This window comes from Phaseolus vulgaris, chromosome 7 (genome assembly GCF_000499845.2).
Source record: "Phaseolus vulgaris cultivar G19833 chromosome 7, P. vulgaris v2.0, whole genome shotgun sequence".
Taxonomy (NCBI): Eukaryota; Viridiplantae; Streptophyta; class Magnoliopsida; order Fabales; family Fabaceae; genus Phaseolus; species Phaseolus vulgaris.
The window spans coordinates 5,221,511-5,239,503 of NC_023753.2; the positions used below are offsets into that span (position 1 = coordinate 5,221,511).

The following is a 17,993-nucleotide window of genomic DNA, read 5'->3' on the forward strand; positions in this document are numbered from 1 at the left end:
GCACACACTTATATACAATAAAAAACTCTAATCTCTAGTCGATGTGGGATCTCCAACAAATAATTTTATATCGCTACAGATTTATATGTTTAAAAATATTATTCGCTACAGATTTTAATTATAATATAATCTATGTAGTTATATGAAATAAACACCTGTGTGTATCTCTGCTATAAAATTAATCAACTTAATTAAGAAAAAAACTAATTGTGGAGGCTACAAGTGTTCTTCATTACAAAAAAAAAAGTGAGTTAAGACAACATAATTCTCCTTTGAATATTTAAGATAACGGGGTATTCAGAATTTGAGCACAAAATCACTCTTGAACTTCATTAATACGTTTTTATACTAATTAATTTTTTTTATAGAAATAAAATATTGGATACATAATAATAAAAATAAAATAAAAATATATATTAAAAATAAAAAGTAAAAAATACGAATACACATATGCAATTTCAAATAATAGTATTATGTAAAATAATAATATTATGTAAAGTTCATACTAATTAGTTTTTAAACAAGGCATAGTTGATAAATAACCTAATTTAAATTTAGTTGTAATTGAAATGTAAAATTTATAGTTTTATATTTTTTTATTAGTCTTTTAATCCTGTTTAAAATCTTTTAATAATTTTTTTTTCTGGTACAGATTTTCCTTTTACTTGACATTTTAAATTGGTATGCTACAAGTATATATATAGTTTTCTTTGTTGGCCGGAAAGGTGTATGGTTTTTTATTTAGATGATGTGGGATATTGGATCACTTATAACAGTGGGCACATGACTATTATAGTCAAATGTACAACAAAAATGTATGTAGAGTTGGAGTTTCGCTCTTTAATATCTTTAGTTGCAGCTACAAAGTAGTGAATGAAGTCATGTTGCACAATAATTTAGACATTAAAGCAGCAAGATAGGAGAGAAGATTATTTAGATAGTGAGAATAAAAGATTATGCAAATAGGGAGTAAATTATGCAATTTTTCTGATTGAATTAAAGATGCACCTTCCAATGGCATTGCCTATCACTTTCAAGAATTTTTTGCATGGTAAATAGACCAATAAGTTTTTAATTCATATACATTTCTATCACATTATTACAGTAATTTTAGGATTGTTAATATCTGTTTCAGGAACATATATCACGTGTAAGATTAAATATATGAAAGAACATTAAGACCAAGTTTATTGAATATAAAAATATTACGAAAATTTTCAGAAAAAGCGTTTCAAAATTCCAGAACAGAAATTATAAAATTCACTTTTACAAAGAGTAAAACTGCCATTTTAAAAGTTATGGGGGTATAGTTATAAATTATAGGAGTGTAAGAAGGAAAGCCTAATTGTTATCAATGAACGAAGCTGAAGCCCAATGAAACTGGGCCCATAAGGTAATGGGCCTATTGGGCGTGAAAGAAAAAGGAAGGACCCACAGAACTTTATCTTAATTATTTTTATGGATGACGTCAAGCCAATAACCCGAATAAAGAAAAAAAAAACATATTTATAGATGTGAAGTGGGAACTGACAGGAATTTTAATGATTCAACTATCTTGGTTGGTGCTGCCCAGAAAACCATAATGAATTAGATAGAAATGGTGAAGAAGCTTATCACACATGTCTCTGTCAACCAAGGTGAGAACCCAGTCAGTAACTACTACTATCTATGCTTCACTGCAAATTCATATGTTATTTCTAAACCATACACTTTTCTTTTTCATATTATCAACATGCTACCACATTTACCTTTCCATAAATTTTACTATTTTATTTTACATTCCAATTTATTTATCTTTTATTGTAAGTACCATGTTAGTATTTCTTAAATAAGTTTAATTTCACATCAAATTAAGTCTATGTCAGTTCAAATTAAAATTAATTAAATTTTTTTTTTATTTTTTTATCTTCAAAATTTGAATACATGATTTTAAATTCCAGATTAAAGGAGCACATATAACTTCTTTTTATATTTTCTTTTTGCATATAGCTTTACACATTTTTCCATTCGAATACACTAGCATAAAATACACGTGTTCCAAGCATTTATATTAAAATGAATTAATTTTTAAAAATATATATGTAAAGAATAAAATGAGAACTGAATATTTTTTTTGAACTAAAAATTATGTAATATTATTGTCAGGTAGTTTTATTACATGATGAAATTAGTTTTCTTTAATGCAGAGTAAAATAAAAAAAATTTAAATGACACAAAAGTGATTTTAAAAAATGACAAAATGGATTATAAAAAGTTATATCCCTTCACGTACAGATGAAATCCTTTTAATTAATTTATAAAGATTAAAAAATTAATTAATTAAATTAATAACATTAAATTCATCCTATAATTTTTTTCACAGACCAGCCTATCACAATAATTTCTGTCTAATCATCCTGTATCTTTTGTAGAGAGAGAAATATTTTATTTTATTAATTTATAATTTTATGCTCGTTGGCTTGTAGTAACTCTAATCTTAAATATAAAAGTAAAAAAAATGTATCTTAATCTTAAATATAAACAAATCTTAATAAAATTCACGTATTTAATGAAATTATTTCCTAGACATTTTGTTGAGAATTTAATTTTAATGACCAAAATTATACTTGATATCAAGTTCTAATGAAGGGTCATTTACAACAAAAAAATCATTTGGTATATGTATCTTTTGTAGAGAGAGAAATATTTTATTTTATTAATTTATAATTTTATGCTCGTTGGCTTGTAGTAACTCTAATCTTAAATATAAAAGTAAAAAAAAAATGTATCTTAATCTTAAATATAAACAAATCTTAATAAATTTCACGTATTTAATGAAATTATTTCCTTGACATTTTATTGAGAATTTATTTTTAATGACCAAAATTATACTTGATATCAAGTTCTAATGAAGGGTCATTTACAACAAAAAAATCATTTGGTAAATGAGATAGTAAAATAATTATGAATATGTTTTTTATATTCGAGACGGAAAGGAGTAAAATAATTAAGAATATTTTGATAAAGAAATAATAAATATAAGAAACAGTTTTAAAAGAAAATTATAAAAAAAAAATACCAAAAAAATGAGAGAGGTGGTATTATGATGGTAGTATATAGAGCTCCCTTTCTTTTATTTTCTTTGTCCCATTGGTGTCTGCCCATCATTTTCCTTCAAACTCGGACTTGGACAACTACTTAAAGTTGATAGCATCAAATGCCAAATTGTTTTAGTTTTCAATCAATCAAATTTTGCACCGAAGCAGACCCTCCTTACATGTTCTAACATCTCTACATTTCTTGGGACATTATTTTGCTTATTATACACTTCAGAGATGATACACATGTACATATTATCAGACAGAGTAATTCAGAAAATGCCAAATGCATTTTATATAATCTCAATTCTAATTTCAAATTAGTTTTTCTGCTTCTGTTTTCAATTACAATTTAGTCTTAAAGTTATCACCTCAGACAACAGTTGTGTCAATTTTTCATATCAGTGAAGTTAACTTTCTGCTGTGCGTTATTCAACCAATTCATTCAAGCTAATTAATTTAATCTTGTGCAGGGTTCAAAACCTTTATTCCTGCTATAGTTTTGTCAATAAAAAGGTTGAAATCAACTTCCAAATTATTTAGATGAAAGTTAACATTGACAACCTACTGATAGAGTTCCCATAATTGTTAAATGGCACAAAGAAACTTTGTGCAGATTACTTGTCAACCCTCTGCTTACTAGTGATTTTGTGTGGGATAGTGCAAACATTCTCTGAGCTGAGTTATAAACAATCATTTCTAGAATAGTTGGATCAGAATTCTCAGGAATAATGATTCCCAGCCATTATGAAGGAATACAAATGCTGGTGTCAGCACACCAACTTGGCTAATTATGCCATAAACTGAGGCAAAAGAATGAATTTCAGACAAAAAGGTGTGGTCCTAAACAAGTAATACAAATCATAAAATAGATCTAAAGAGAGTAATAAAAAGCATTGGATAATTGGATGGCACCAGAAAAAAGTCCAACAAAATTGTCATTGGTTGAAGCACTGCTGCAGGAGCATCAACAAAGGTCATAGGACACCAATGAGCTTTAACAATCTATATGGCGTGCAAAATCTCTAGCAGAACTCCAAAGATGAAATCTTTTGAAGTGGTTCCCCACTAGAGAGGCCAAAATCAAGGACCAGTTGGCATACAAACAAAACAACAAACAAAGCAAAACCGTAGTAGAGACAAGCCTCTGCCATTGTGCCGTTTTGCTTCTTCAACAACATATTTATTTCATGAATTGTGAAACTGTAAGCTTAAAATAAAGATTCCATGAAACTTCTTTAAGCTTTTTTGTTAAAAGGGTGTTATAAAAACAATCAAACTATTTGTTAGTGTCTACTTGTGTTTGTCCCGAAACTGTTTCATTGATGATGATAGATTTTCTTTTGGCTAACGTGTCTCTAACATAGTACGCGTGAGAATCTCACCAGTTGATCTCCACCGAGCTTCATGTCTCCTTGATCCAATGAATAAACAAAGTAGTGTGTTTGAAGTTCTGGTTAAGGAATTCTCAAATCAACGTTTGGACAAAAGCTTGTCTTTTCTAACTTACTCCAACCATGATTTGGAGATCATCAACTCAAATCCAAAACCTAGCATGTTTGTTCATTTCCTACCTTTTACTACACTTCCAATGTCAACCCATATTTCTATGATCATCAGCGTTTAACTTCTTGTATTTGGAATAACAATTCTGTCATATTAACTGTCAATGACCCGTGAAAGTTGGATAAAACAAACACACTATTAATTGTTGCATGCAATTTGATGTAGATCAATAGCTTTGGCAACAGCTGATTTTCTCCACATCCCAGATGGCAAAAGAATGTGTTTCTGCAGCTTGAACAATCTCATCGCATTTTTGTACTATTCCTACTATTACTGTACTAGTGGAGCAATGGTTCACACTCATGGGACTTTCTTTTTCCGCTAAGAATTGAGACTTCTACAGTACTACAATTTTTTATAAAATGTATTTGCATCTGAGTGACATCTCCATGAAATGACTCCCCAACAGCAACAGGGACAAAGACATTTAACCGTTGAGATCTCATAAAGGAATGAGTCAGACCCCAAATTTTTAATCGTCGACATGGGCAAAGATCAGCCACATAATTTATAATTCCCTTTAAATGGTTTTATTACGCAATTAATGATTTAGCGTTAGTCTTTTTCTGCAACACCCCCAGTTGTGAAATTTGTTACTTCAATTTTTCTGAGTGATCCAAAATGAATGGATGCACAAGAAAATAGCTATAAGTTAAAAGTGGCTAGAGTCCACCAAGTCAAAAGTAAACAGCAGTTGATAAGCATGTAAAGGGCATCTTGGAGGAGGACCCCGGTTAGAACCCCCAATATTCTTGCCAAACCCCGCAACACTCTTCAGTGTGTGTACTTAAACACTGTTCCTCATTAGTGAAAAGACGAGCCACAGGAATGAATGAATGATGCAGTGTACACTGTTTAATTTTGATGTCAAAGTTACCTTTATCAGTAAAATTTCAATAATGGACTGAGCAAGAGAGGCTCTCGAATTCTATTATGAACATCAATCATTTTTTGTTTGTTCGTATTTTTCCTCAAGTACTTCGGTAATCAATATACATCAAACTCTCATCTTCTCAGGATCAAAAAGAAAAAGAAAAAATAAACTCAGTTTCTTTTCTTCGCATTAAAAAAATGTTAGTGCCCAATTGATTATTCTGACAAGCTTCCACCTTCATTCAGTCATCATATATATTCTCCAAAAACAATTAAAAAATCTTGAATAAAAAAATCAACTTCCTGCACCAGGAAAAAAAGCATTGATTATTATAAATAAGCATAAGTTGGTGATTATTAATAAGCATGTCATTATAAGGATTAACATCGATGCTTATAATTTTTTTGTGCGTAAATCTTTTTATGATAAGCAGATTGCATTGGTGTTAATTCTTATAAACATCAAATGGAACAAAAAGCCACAATGTAGTACCTGATGACTGTGAAGGACTGTTAACGATCAAAGTTGGTGAGACACTGGAAGGTCGAGTGTTTGTTAGTTGGGTATCAAAATATGCACATTACTGAAGCTGGTGTATGAGTAGCTACCAAGATTATGATGACGTACTGTACTGGTCATGTGTTAGGCAAAGCATGACTGTAGCACCAAAACTACAGATTATAAACTGACAAAGATAAAGTAAAGGTAAAATTAGACAAAGAAGCAGGCCAAAAGCAGCACAAAGAAAAGCATGAAAGAGAAGAAAACTAACCTTTTTCGGTATGTGGGAAATGGGTTGTCCCTATCTCCCTCCATGAATGAGTTTTCTTCAAAGTAATTCCAGCATGGTAATGGGGGACCAATTGCTTCTGAACAGTAATAGGTGGATGTAAGGTTTATAATTCAGGGGAAAAGAATAATGGTATTGACAATAAGAAAAGAACAAAAGGACTTCAAAGCAGAAAAGATTTTGATATATAGACTTTTCAGACAATTCTGTGAACATATTCTATTTATATTGGCTTCCGAATTCATCAAACCAATTTAAATATCTAGTAAAGCAAGATATACTCAATGGCCAACATCGTTTTAGTATATTCTTTTAGACTGTATGTTTTCATTGCACTAGCAGGATCCACTCTAGTATGTTCAACCCCATATAAATCATTTATAGCTTCAGAATCTAGTACTTTTGGTCTAGCCAACAAGAAAATTAAAAAAAAGTTAGGGACCCCTTGGGCCAAAGGGGCAAGGTCAGGTTTGCTTATGGCACTGCACGTGTTTTTTAATTTTTTCTATTTGTAAGTGCTTAAAGGATAAAAGAAAGAAAAAACCACTCAGGTACCCGTCTCACAAACATGATTGTGAAAGTGCACAAGGGATAGATATTACTAGTGTACCTGAATGTGGAAGGACACGTCTCATATACCAAACTCCTTTAGAAAAAACTTAGTTCAGTATATCCACCGGAATATGGCAGAAGTTCCTCCACTTCAATTCTGGAACGAGAACAACTCATAGTTTTCTTCAATCTTCCATGAGCTGACTCAACCTCAGCCCAAAATATGCCATAGACAGGTCTGTGATCTGAAAACTTTGATTCCCCTCGAACATACGACAACTGATGTAGACCTTCTCCATACCACAAAATACGGTCACACCTATAAAAGAAAAATACTTATATAAGCATAAGTAGCACAAGCTAACAAAATACATCGTAAAATATGCTAATTTTTCCTTCATATATGATAAGCATTGTTTCATATGAACGATGCCATTAAATATTTCCTATGATGTGGTGTGATAAATGATAATCTTACCAAGCAGGGGTTCTCCTTTTCTCTTTGGGGTGCATATCGTCTCCAGCATATCTATCTGAATTAGTTGAATACTTGTACGTTGGAGGAAAATATATCTTCCCTTCATTCCACCCCAGAAACACACGACCTCTTTTCTGCTCTATTCTCAACTGCCATCAATTCAATAATTGAGACTCATTATGTGTACTCGTACAATAATGTTACATTTTAAGTTAAACAACGAACAAGGAATTTATATATCATGTTTAACAGACTTACTTGATCATTCTCTAACAATGCTCTCCAGTTTTGCATCTCAACAAGTGCCTTAGCTGAACGGTAGGATAGGGCAATCCGGTAGTTCAAATCTCCAAGCCATATAATTCGACTAAATTGAGAAAATGCAAAAGCTCAGTTACATGTAAAGAAAAACATAGGGAAACAGAAGTGTACATTCTACTGAGACACGAGGAGAAGGTGATACATTAGCAAAAATAAATGACATTATTTAGAAAAGTTAAATTTTAGATGAATGCGAGTAGATTCTTACTCATGATCGAGGATTGTTTGTGGAGATTTATCATTGTCCACTCCTTGAACACGAGGAAACCTTGTCTTTTTAAGAATCTCCATCACATCAGAATTTCTTCTTAGTTCATCACCCTCTTTCTGTCCTGAGGTTAAATGGCTACAGATAAAGCAAAAGCTTGTTTCATGCAAAGACATACTAATTGAGATGGATCCCTGCAAATACAAGCCAACATAACTCTTTTATTTAAGCATATTTCATGAAACCATCATGTTTGCCATTAATTAATCTAAGGAAAAACAAAAGTTGAGAATATGACAGACTTAAAATTTACCTTGTTTCCCAGATAGCCCATCAATCCTCTGCCAACACAAGACACTTTCATATTTTGAACATGATCTTTCAGTTCACTTCTCACCCATATTGTGAGATATATTCCCACCATTTGCTTACTAGCAACAAGGCAGTACCTTGAGTGACCTGGCATGGCATATCCCTCTTCATTAAAGGAAGGTCCTCCTCCACCACGGGACATTGGGGAAAATAAGACTGTACTTGGTGAATCCCCAAGGCCATTATCATCATCAGATGAACCCCATCTTGAGTAGTCACTTGGTCTTGAGTAGTCACTTGCCCTGGAATAGTCACTGGGCCTGTAGCCCCATCTAAAACTGGGATCAAAGTCACTTGGCCTGTGACCAAAAATTACACGATCACAAACGCTGTATCTTCGATCTAGCCGCGGCTGCACAACTGAAGGATCATTGTCCATTCCCCAGCCACTAGAAGTTGTCTGGAATGATCGCCTATGGAAGAAAGATGAGTTCTTCTGCCTAGCTGATCCCTCAAAATCTGCATTCAGCTCCACAACCGGCTGAGGTATGGGAGATGGAGTATAGCACCCACTGCTTCCACTGGTGCCAGGAAGATTGTTTAGAGTCTTTCTGATGAGAGCCAACCATTTTTTAGCAGGGCCATTGTCTTCTGCCCCTAAGATATTACCAGCATTCAAGGGAACTATCTCCTGAAATCTGCAAGGGACAAGTAGAAATTGTCATTGGTTAACAGTTAATGCTACCTTTGATTGAAGACTACGTTGACAAGTACCAATTCCTACCCAAGAACATAAATATCAGCGGGCGATGAAGAATGAAGCCAATCATCTAAATTCAAAGTACTTGGAGGGGATCTTCCGGCTACATTCCACGTAGCTACAAAAATGCTGCTTACAGAGAAAAGAGAGACACCAATGAGAATTTGAACATGGCCTTTTTTTTCAAAAGAAGGTAAAATAAGAGAAAGAGTATACCTATAATTCTGCACATCTATAATTCGAGGGTGGTCAAGATTCATTCTTGCTCGCCTCACCTGATCTGTGCTTCTGCTAAACTTCTCTGTTCATTACAATGAGCGGTTGTAATGATTTTGTGTAAGAAGTCAGCATTTTAAATAACACGAAGGGCATGGTTAAAGAAATTAAATGAGAGAAATTCTATACCTGTTTTGCTCTTTTTGATTGTGCATGGCTCTCTCTCAGAGAAGCTATTCCTACTTCTGCATTCCACGTCACCTCCTGCAGAAGGAAATTAGTGTTGATGCATCAAATTCACGAAAAAAAACTGTAGTGACTGACTTTATATCAAGAGGGGCGAAAATACAGAATTGTATTTGATGAAAATATATTTCAGCTTATGGTTTCACTTTGTTTGGATGCGAAGAAACTGTAGTAAGAAAACGAATTGATGACAACATTAAAATTCAGACAAAGACAATCTATGTCTAAGAGAAAGCTAATTGAGTATTTGGCATAGCTTAATTTTTTGCATTAGACAACAACAAAATCAGACAGAACGTGACGACTGATCCTAGGCTTCAATTTTTCTTTCGTAATGGTGTTATTCATCTCTAATTCCTTCGGTTTCTCCGGTAGCAACTAGAACCTGAGAATTTGTTCAAGACCTCACACTGCACAGTTCTATCATCACAAATCTCTCATGGGATTTAATTCTAGGCTTGTTGCTCCCTTAGAAACTGATCACAAGTAGAAAGTGAGTTTTGAAGAAGACCAACACCTACCTCCATAAGCAGTAACGTCTGCTAGGGAATCCTCAGTCTTGCATTTGATATTAAAGAACTTTCGGACCATTTTCTTTGACCATGAGAGCTTCATCAAGCAACAAAAAGACAAAACAGTCAACAACTTGCAATATGCAAACACCAACACACTGAGAATGTTGAATTTCATTCCCCTCGGAAAAAAACAAAAAAAAAATAAAAAATCATCTTTATATTAGAGGATATTGGCAAAACCTTGCTTTTCTTGGAATTTTCATCTCTCATTTTTGCAAACTTCTACTTCATGCAGCTCTTGAAGCTCTCTGATATTTCTGTGCCGCTTAGAAGTATGTCTATAGATCCAAAACTTCTTAGAATTTCAAATAGCAAAGTATCATTGCTTTGGAAGCCCCTTCTCCAACCTCCACACTATCTATCTATGTTTTAGAGCGGAGGAACAAGACCAGGCTCGTTGTTGTTCTGTTTCTCAATTCCAAAGAAAAGAACTAAATTAATCAACACGAGAAGCTCAACAAAAGAGGGTAAAATGCCTTGTGTGTTTTCCTTGCTTTCCTCTTCTGGTGCGCTATGTACGTGCTCTTGCAACACTACTACTAGAAAGTGTAAGAACATGGAAACAAACTCCCATAAATATGAAAGCAAGCGCCACCAACTCAAGAGAGAGACAACACTTTAATGCGTGGAAGTGAAAAGAGATTCTGAAGTATTAGAACAAGACAATGCAGCAAGCATATAGAGAGAGGGGGAGAAAGAGAGAGAAAAGAGAGAGAGAGAGAGAGAGAGAGAGAGAGAAGAGGCTCCTCGTTCTCTGCAACCACAGGAAACAAAGTATCGAATTTGAACAGAATAAAGCGCAGTAAAAGAGACCATAGAAGAGCTTTATTAGAATATTTTAGTGACAACCTTAGCTCAAGACAAGGGGGCAACGGGTAGGTAGTTTTTTGCTTTAAGGCTTCTGCATAAAACGACCCGGTCAGCTGATCAAAGCTGCCCTTGGTCAGCAAAGTGAGGAGGGGATGTGAACTGTGAACTGTGAACTGTTATGTGAGATCTACCACTATTCTCCTATTCCTATTCCTAAACCTGCATTCTTCTTCTAGTTTTTTGGTCTTCCAATTAAAGCAAAAGCAGTTAAAGAAGGTGAAGGGAAAAAGAAAAAGATAAAAGCCTTGTTTATATTATGTTATTGTGTTGCATTCAATTATTGGTCAAAGAATGTTTGGAAGAGAAGTAATAGTAAACTGATTCGGTGTGTCATTCCCCTTTAATAATAACAATAATGAAAACAAGTGTCTCGTTTTTGGGCACGCGAATGAATGAATGAATAAATGAATATCCTTTCAAAAATTTATTTTTGTCTTTCTTTGATTTGCCCTGTTATGCTATGACTAGATATTTTATATGGTTCAATGTGACGTTTGATTCCATAGATTGGTCTAGGTATGGTGCCACTGAATATAGGGCGTGTTGCGTTGCCTAGCAAATAACTTTGAGACCCTTTTGCCTCTGACCTAGCTAGTCTTGGAATGTCTTTGGAAACAATGGCAACTTACCCAATTTTATGGTGTTGGGGATTTCTTTTCCGTTTCTCCTCCCGGCCTTCACTGCTTTTAACTCTTTGAAGCTGCCGCCAACTATGATTTTCTGCAAATCTTATCATATTCATTATACACAACTCTCCTTTGGTTTAGACTTTTCAATCAAAAATCCATCACTACCACCTTCCATCTTTTCTTTTAATTCCTAAGACCTTCAATACCCAATGCCTCTATAAAGAAAATTACACCAATTTCCAAAGCAAAATGACCCTTTTTCCTTTGGCTCCCCAAGTTTGAATTTTGCCCATGCCCTTTTCTCCAACCATTCTTAAATCTCCTCTGGGTATAATTCTCGTACATCGGTTTGCAATTATTCTTTTGGGATCAAGATTTAAGAGTAATGCTAAAGTTAAAACTGACTCTTTTTTTTCTGGTATTTTCTTCTGAGGTGTTTATATCTGTGTTAAAAATTTCATGTGTCTTGAACCTCTTCAAGGAATGAGGTCATAGCCCCACTGGCCACCAATCTGTTCCCTTTTTTCACAAATTATTGGTCCTCAAGTATCTTATTAGTCAAAACCCATGTTGATATGAAATAGAAAATGTATTAAGTTGACAGTGCAATACTGCATATTATTATTATCATCAGGAAAATAATAAAGCATCTCATCACAGAAGTCCACCACCCAAATAAAGCATATTTTTTAAAAACGAACTTATATAAAAACTACAAAATGGACCTTTAATGTGTGATATATATTTATATATACACACACACTCATTAAAATTTAAAGATAGTGTATACTTTATTATTATATTTTACTTTCAGAAAAATTAACTTTATGATTTTTTTTTCAAACACAATAATAACCTAAACTTCACTAAACATAGTCTGTTCGTATTAAATGCAATTTCAGGTTGAGTCCAAATAAGTGTGGTGGAGCTTTTCTGACATGAAAATAATGATAAAGCCAAAAGAAAAATCAGCTACTGCAGCGGAGCTGCAAAAATAAGACACAAGTGATAGGGTCAAAGGTATAACAAGACTCTCCACTAAGTTTGAATTTGTTAATTTAAGAATTTTGGGGGTGATGCAAGAACAGTGATAGTATAGTATGGTGGGAACAAACCAAACAAATGCGTCTAATCAAATCCTGGGGAAGTAATTACTGTGTAGACTGCCAAAGATGCATACAAACAGCTACAAGGTCGTACCAGGCAGGTAAATTAACCCAATTGGGGGAATCCCATTTCCAATTTCTCACATTTGGAAAGAAAAAATGATCTTATAAATCGATTTTACTTATCAAATAAGCTTATCTAATAGGAAGAAAAAAAATTGGTTGCGATGTGCTAATTTATTTCCATGTATAAAAGAAGGGTTAATATAATGTTGTTGTTACTTTGAGAGTAAAATATAGGTGTTGGGAGTGCTTTTGCTTTATGGGGGGGATTGTGGAGCATGGTTATGTTTATGAATGGTTGAACGTGGGTCTTTGGGAATGATTTGTGAGACAATAAGGAAGAGAAGAGGGGCCATGGAATAATCCAAATAAACTGGTAAAGGGGAGAATTGTTGCAAAGATGAAAGAGAATTGGGCCATGCATAGTAATTGCATATTTAAAGAACAAAGAAAAGGTGGTCCCGCATTTTAGAACGTGCGATGCGAACTCTTTGCCATCGATCAACTTCAACTATCTTAGATTATTGAGAAGCTAGGTGGCTATAGAAGAAGATGCAGATGCAGAAGCAGTAGCAATAGTATCTTCATCATGCTCCTATCTAAGCACAACCAACCATTTTGGATTCAACCAGAATATCATCAAAACATGAATATTTCGATACCTCTTTTATTAGGGTTGTCACTCTTATTTCACAATTTTTCTTTTTCAACCGGTTTAGTCAATTAACACACACAAAAATTGTTATGGAAATAAAATAGTAAACTGATATTATTTGGAGAAATGGTGTTTTTATCATTTTCTTAAGGTACAATCAATTCACTATCTTTTATAATCATAATAATAAGTGAATCAGCTAATCATATTTTTACATATATAACTTATATTAGCGGTTAGTATGTTATTATTCTATTGTTTCTTAACCAAAGCTTGTGATAGCCATTATAAGAGGAAAATAGGGAAAAGTTGGAACACATAATTAAACCCACATATACTCATAATTCATGTTCTGTAGTCTATCCAACTGAAATAATTGACTTGTTCTTGGTAGGGAAAACGTGAGAAGATAGAAAAGAACAGGGGTAAAAAATTGTTTTTTTATAGCAAAAGGGTGAAAATTTGTTAGAGTTAATATTAAACTTATATTTAGATTTAGCTTAGATCATTTTTTTTTTCAGGAAAATAAGAACTTTCAAATCTAAACTTTAATAAAAAAACTCTAATAAAAAAAGATTAAATTTTCATCTATTTCTTTAAAAAAATTATATTTATGTAAATAAATATAAAGAATAAATTATAATAATGTGAATAATATATTTCCTTTATTATGATATATTTATTAAAGTAATAAATTTTTAATTAGGTTTTAAATAAATAATAAATAAATTTAGTATTTTCAATTGAGTCTTATTAAAAGAAAATACTATTCTATTGAGTGTTAAAAAATATTTTTTATTTTCATCTTATTTTGTCTTCAACAAAATGATATGATTATTACTTCTATCTTTTTATTTCCAACTGGTGATCAACTTGCATCTTTATTTTAGAGTAAGTTAATCGACAAATTAGAGAAGAAAGTGTTAATAACTAAATCAAACTTCAGAGTATTTAAATAAAAATTAAAAATAAAATAATATTTTATAGTGAAAGTTGTTAACAAGGACTCAATTGAAAATATTTAAATTTATTTCAACACAAGTTAAGATGAAGATAATAATCACATCATCTCATCTCATTGATGGTAAAAGTCAACAACAGTGTACTTATGAAAAATAAAAAAAAAATATTTTGAGTACATAATGAAGTTTTTTTAATAAAGATTCAGTTGAAAATACACACCACACATATCCTTTAATATTACCGTATATTTTAGAACTAATAATTATGGATTTTTTTATATTATTTAGTCTTCTTATTACTACATTTAGTATCACCTATACTTGTACCAATTACAATTAATAGTTTATATCACACATTGATTTTGAATACTGTTTTGAAATCAAACAACTACAAAAAATTGCAATATAGAATACAATTTAGGTTTCTTGGATGACATATATCTACTCCATTCAAATCATTAATATTCTTTCTTTACAAATTTAATATGGGGGTTTCGTTTTAGAAGGGAGCAAAAATGAAGCAGAATTGGAAATGCAACTCAAATTGAAAACGAAATTCAAAGAAAACAAAAGGTTAATTCATGAATTCAAAATTCATACAATTTCTGTTAACTCGTAATTCTTTAAAAATTCAAATTCAAAGTTGAAAAAAACAATTATTCAATCGAATAAAAATATTTTCCCATCTAATATGTATCTAACTATTTAATCTAATGTGTATCTAATTATTAAGATTCAATTAATGTAATTATAATTTGATTTCTAATTATCATATGGACACTTACTGTGGTTTTGTATCTTTTTATAAATGTATGGTAAGATATACTTGAAATGATATTGTTAAGCACAAAATTGATATACATGAAACAAGTTACCCAAAAATATATTGTTTTAAACTCATTGTACTTTTATTTAAGAAAATGTGATAATTGAACTTATAATTTTAGAACGTCAAAGGAAGAAATTTAGAAAAATAGTAAAATTTATAAAATAAATTATTAAATTATTAAAATTTTAATTTATACTAAAAATAACTTAAATTTTGTTTTTTATTTTTTAAATTGTGCCACTAAAAAGGTCTTGTATTAATGATGATGATAAAAGTCACTCACTAAGATCATTAAAAACTAAAATTATACATTAATATCACAAAATAATATTTAAAATAAGTAATGTTGATATTATACATTAATACACCATTTTACGATAAAAAAATATCATTACTAATATATTACTTAGATTAATAAATAAATAATTTTAGTACTTTCTTAAAGATTTTATAATAAAATAGGATTTGTAGGTCGATCAAATAAGACCTTTATATAGGTCAAACCACATTTTTAAAAATTACAATAAATTAAATCTTAAAATATACACTATGCCGCGTTTAATGTTCTTTACGGCTTAAACTTTTGTTTTGTTTTTAAATCATTTTTACAAGTAAAAAATCTGAAATTAAATAAAAGTTCCTACATTATAATTAACCACTATTGATTTTGTGTGACATGATCATTCTCATGATCGCGAAAATGTGAAACATCTCCATCTTACTAATATTCCTAAAAGTATTCGAATAGTCCTTTTATAACAAACTGCCACGGCGCCACTAGTGAATAGAATGGCCCTACATCAACTTTAAACTTGGTTTCTTAAACTTGCTTTTATTCTTTCTTGAATTTTTTGTAGTATTTCACTTTCTTTGGGTAATCTACAACTATGATGAGCTCATTAATTGCTCTCTCATGAATTTCATCAAATCTGTTCAAAATTAAAGATTCTTATGGTTGGTTGATGTACGTTAAGTTGAATTGATTTAGAGTTTAAGGTTTATAGTTTAATGTTTTAGACGATTCTATATTCAAAATCAAAATCATGCAATATTTTTTTTTAGCATACCCTATAGTAACGAAAGAAGAAAGAAAAGAGATGTTGCAAAGTATAACAGGAGAGTTGTGAGTGAATGGCAACAGGTTTCGTGTGGAAAATGACCAAGAGATGAAAAAGAGAAAGGCAAAAGATGTATTATGCAGAGCTTGAAATAATTAAAGAGACTATATATGATACAATTTCTTTCCTACACATAAAGCAATCCAATACGTACTATGGTCATAAAGTGGTATCAAGGGGAACACCGTCTCTGAATATTCAACAAAGATATGATGAATAATATTACAAATCAGTGCAATATTTTCACGTAAATATCCTTGCATTTCCACCACTTTCTTATTTGTGCAGTTTGAATTTAGCACTATGGGATACTCATCATTCAACAGCAAGAAAGAATAGGGAAAATAATATATGCGGGAGAAGCACTAGTGTTTGATCAATCAATGCATAGTTATTAGTATTATTTAATATATGATCTTAAATTTTAAATACTATTAAAGTGATTGGTGTTGGGAAAAATCATTGGCACTATTTAATTAACCAAAACTGTGAAAACACTGAATGCTTGGAACTTGGGATTGGGACCATATGCATTCAATTCGTGTACTCTGAGGTAGGTATCATTCATAACGGTCAAACACAAACTCCATGTATTGCATAATGCTAATCACAATGCTTCAAATTTCTGTTTATAATACAATCTAATGTCTAATCTCGCAAAAGCTTTATTAAACAAAACAAAAAAATGTCAAACAGTATCCTAAATACACATTTCCTTCTCGTGAATTCAGTTTTGAAAAGAAAAATTGAGATATTTTAAAAAAAAAACGAGGTGCTACAGTTAATTGCAAGTTATAGGTTTAAACCAGCCTTAGTCGTGTGTATTAGAATTTGGAGTTGTTTTCGCAATCTCATTTTTTTATGATTATTAAAATATAGATTAAACATTATAATAGTTAAATAATTTGAACTGGTGATCTTCAACAAAAAGTAGTTCTTAATGAAGACTTTTGTTGTGTATTAATTTCTACAATTAATATATGTATATGTATAAAAGTATGATGAAAATAATTATTTTTAAAATGTAAAGAGTCTCTTTGAATGATATGATTGTTCAATTATAAGGTTTTTTTTCTTTCTTCACAACTGTTCCTGGTAAATAGAAGATTGTTCAACAACTCTACGGGTTTCCTAATAGCAGGGCAAGATCCTGTCCATGGGTCACAGGTACACATAAACACAATATCGAAATAAAATAATTAATATCAAAACTAATAAATTCTAACTAGAATAGATTTTAATAACATTAGGTATAAAATCAACTAATGATAATTATTAAATATTTATATTTTTAGTTGACTTTTAATTGACGTAAGAAGACTATAAAGAACATAATTGGTATTAGTGATTCCTTAACAAAATGGATTAGTAGAGAAGGTGGTGAACGTAAACCATTTTTGTAATGTTGGTAATAGAAAGATTATAGTAGAATGTGTTTGGCATAAGTAATTGATTACAGAAAAGGTCAAAAACAGAAAAAGAACTTCAAGAAGATCTGCTTGTTGCTTTTGCTTTTTGTTTCCCGAACCACGCACCTTGTAAAATCGGGGGCAAAATTATGTTTTACGAGGCAGTCAAAGAGATAAGCATTGGATTTTTGTTTGTTTTTTTCTCCTTTATTTTCCCTAACGCCTTCCAATTTGATTCTTTCTTGCTTTTTCTGCTTTGAGAGAGACCCCACTGTGTTTGTGTCTCCCTTTTTTCTTTGCTACCCTCAAGTTTTAATCCCTTTGTTTTCATGGAATATGGGTTTTTGTTTTGCGTTTGGGGCACTTTAGTATTCAAA

General features: G+C 31.5%; 1 protein-coding gene across 4 annotated transcripts; it reads right to left on the reverse strand.

Annotated features, from left to right (window-relative positions):
* Positions 1-5,543: 5,543 nt before the first annotated feature.
* LOC137828391 (type IV inositol polyphosphate 5-phosphatase 7-like) lies at positions 5,544-11,120 on the reverse strand. 4 transcript variants are annotated; one of them, XM_068634946.1, is made up of 13 exons: positions 10,156-11,120; positions 9,922-10,009; positions 9,344-9,418; positions 9,155-9,239; positions 8,963-9,067; positions 8,180-8,876; positions 7,867-8,060; positions 7,596-7,704; positions 7,338-7,486; positions 6,918-7,178; positions 6,290-6,386; positions 6,010-6,202; positions 5,544-5,819 (listed from the first exon to the last, which is right to left on the reverse strand). In XM_068634946.1, exons 1-10 carry the CDS (start codon positions 10,183-10,185, stop codon positions 6,956-6,958), a joined length of 1,755 nt encoding a protein of 584 aa, XP_068491047.1. In that variant the 5' UTR covers positions 10,186-11,120; the 3' UTR covers positions 5,544-5,819; positions 6,010-6,202; positions 6,290-6,386; positions 6,918-6,955. The 4 variants fall into 4 exon arrangements, with proteins under 4 accessions (XP_068491047.1, XP_068491050.1, XP_068491048.1 ...); XM_068634949.1 differs by having other exon boundaries at positions 6,010-6,174; positions 6,290-6,383; positions 10,156-11,054; XM_068634947.1 differs by having other exon boundaries at positions 6,290-6,383; positions 10,156-11,054.
* Positions 11,121-17,993: the final 6,873 nt, after the last annotated feature.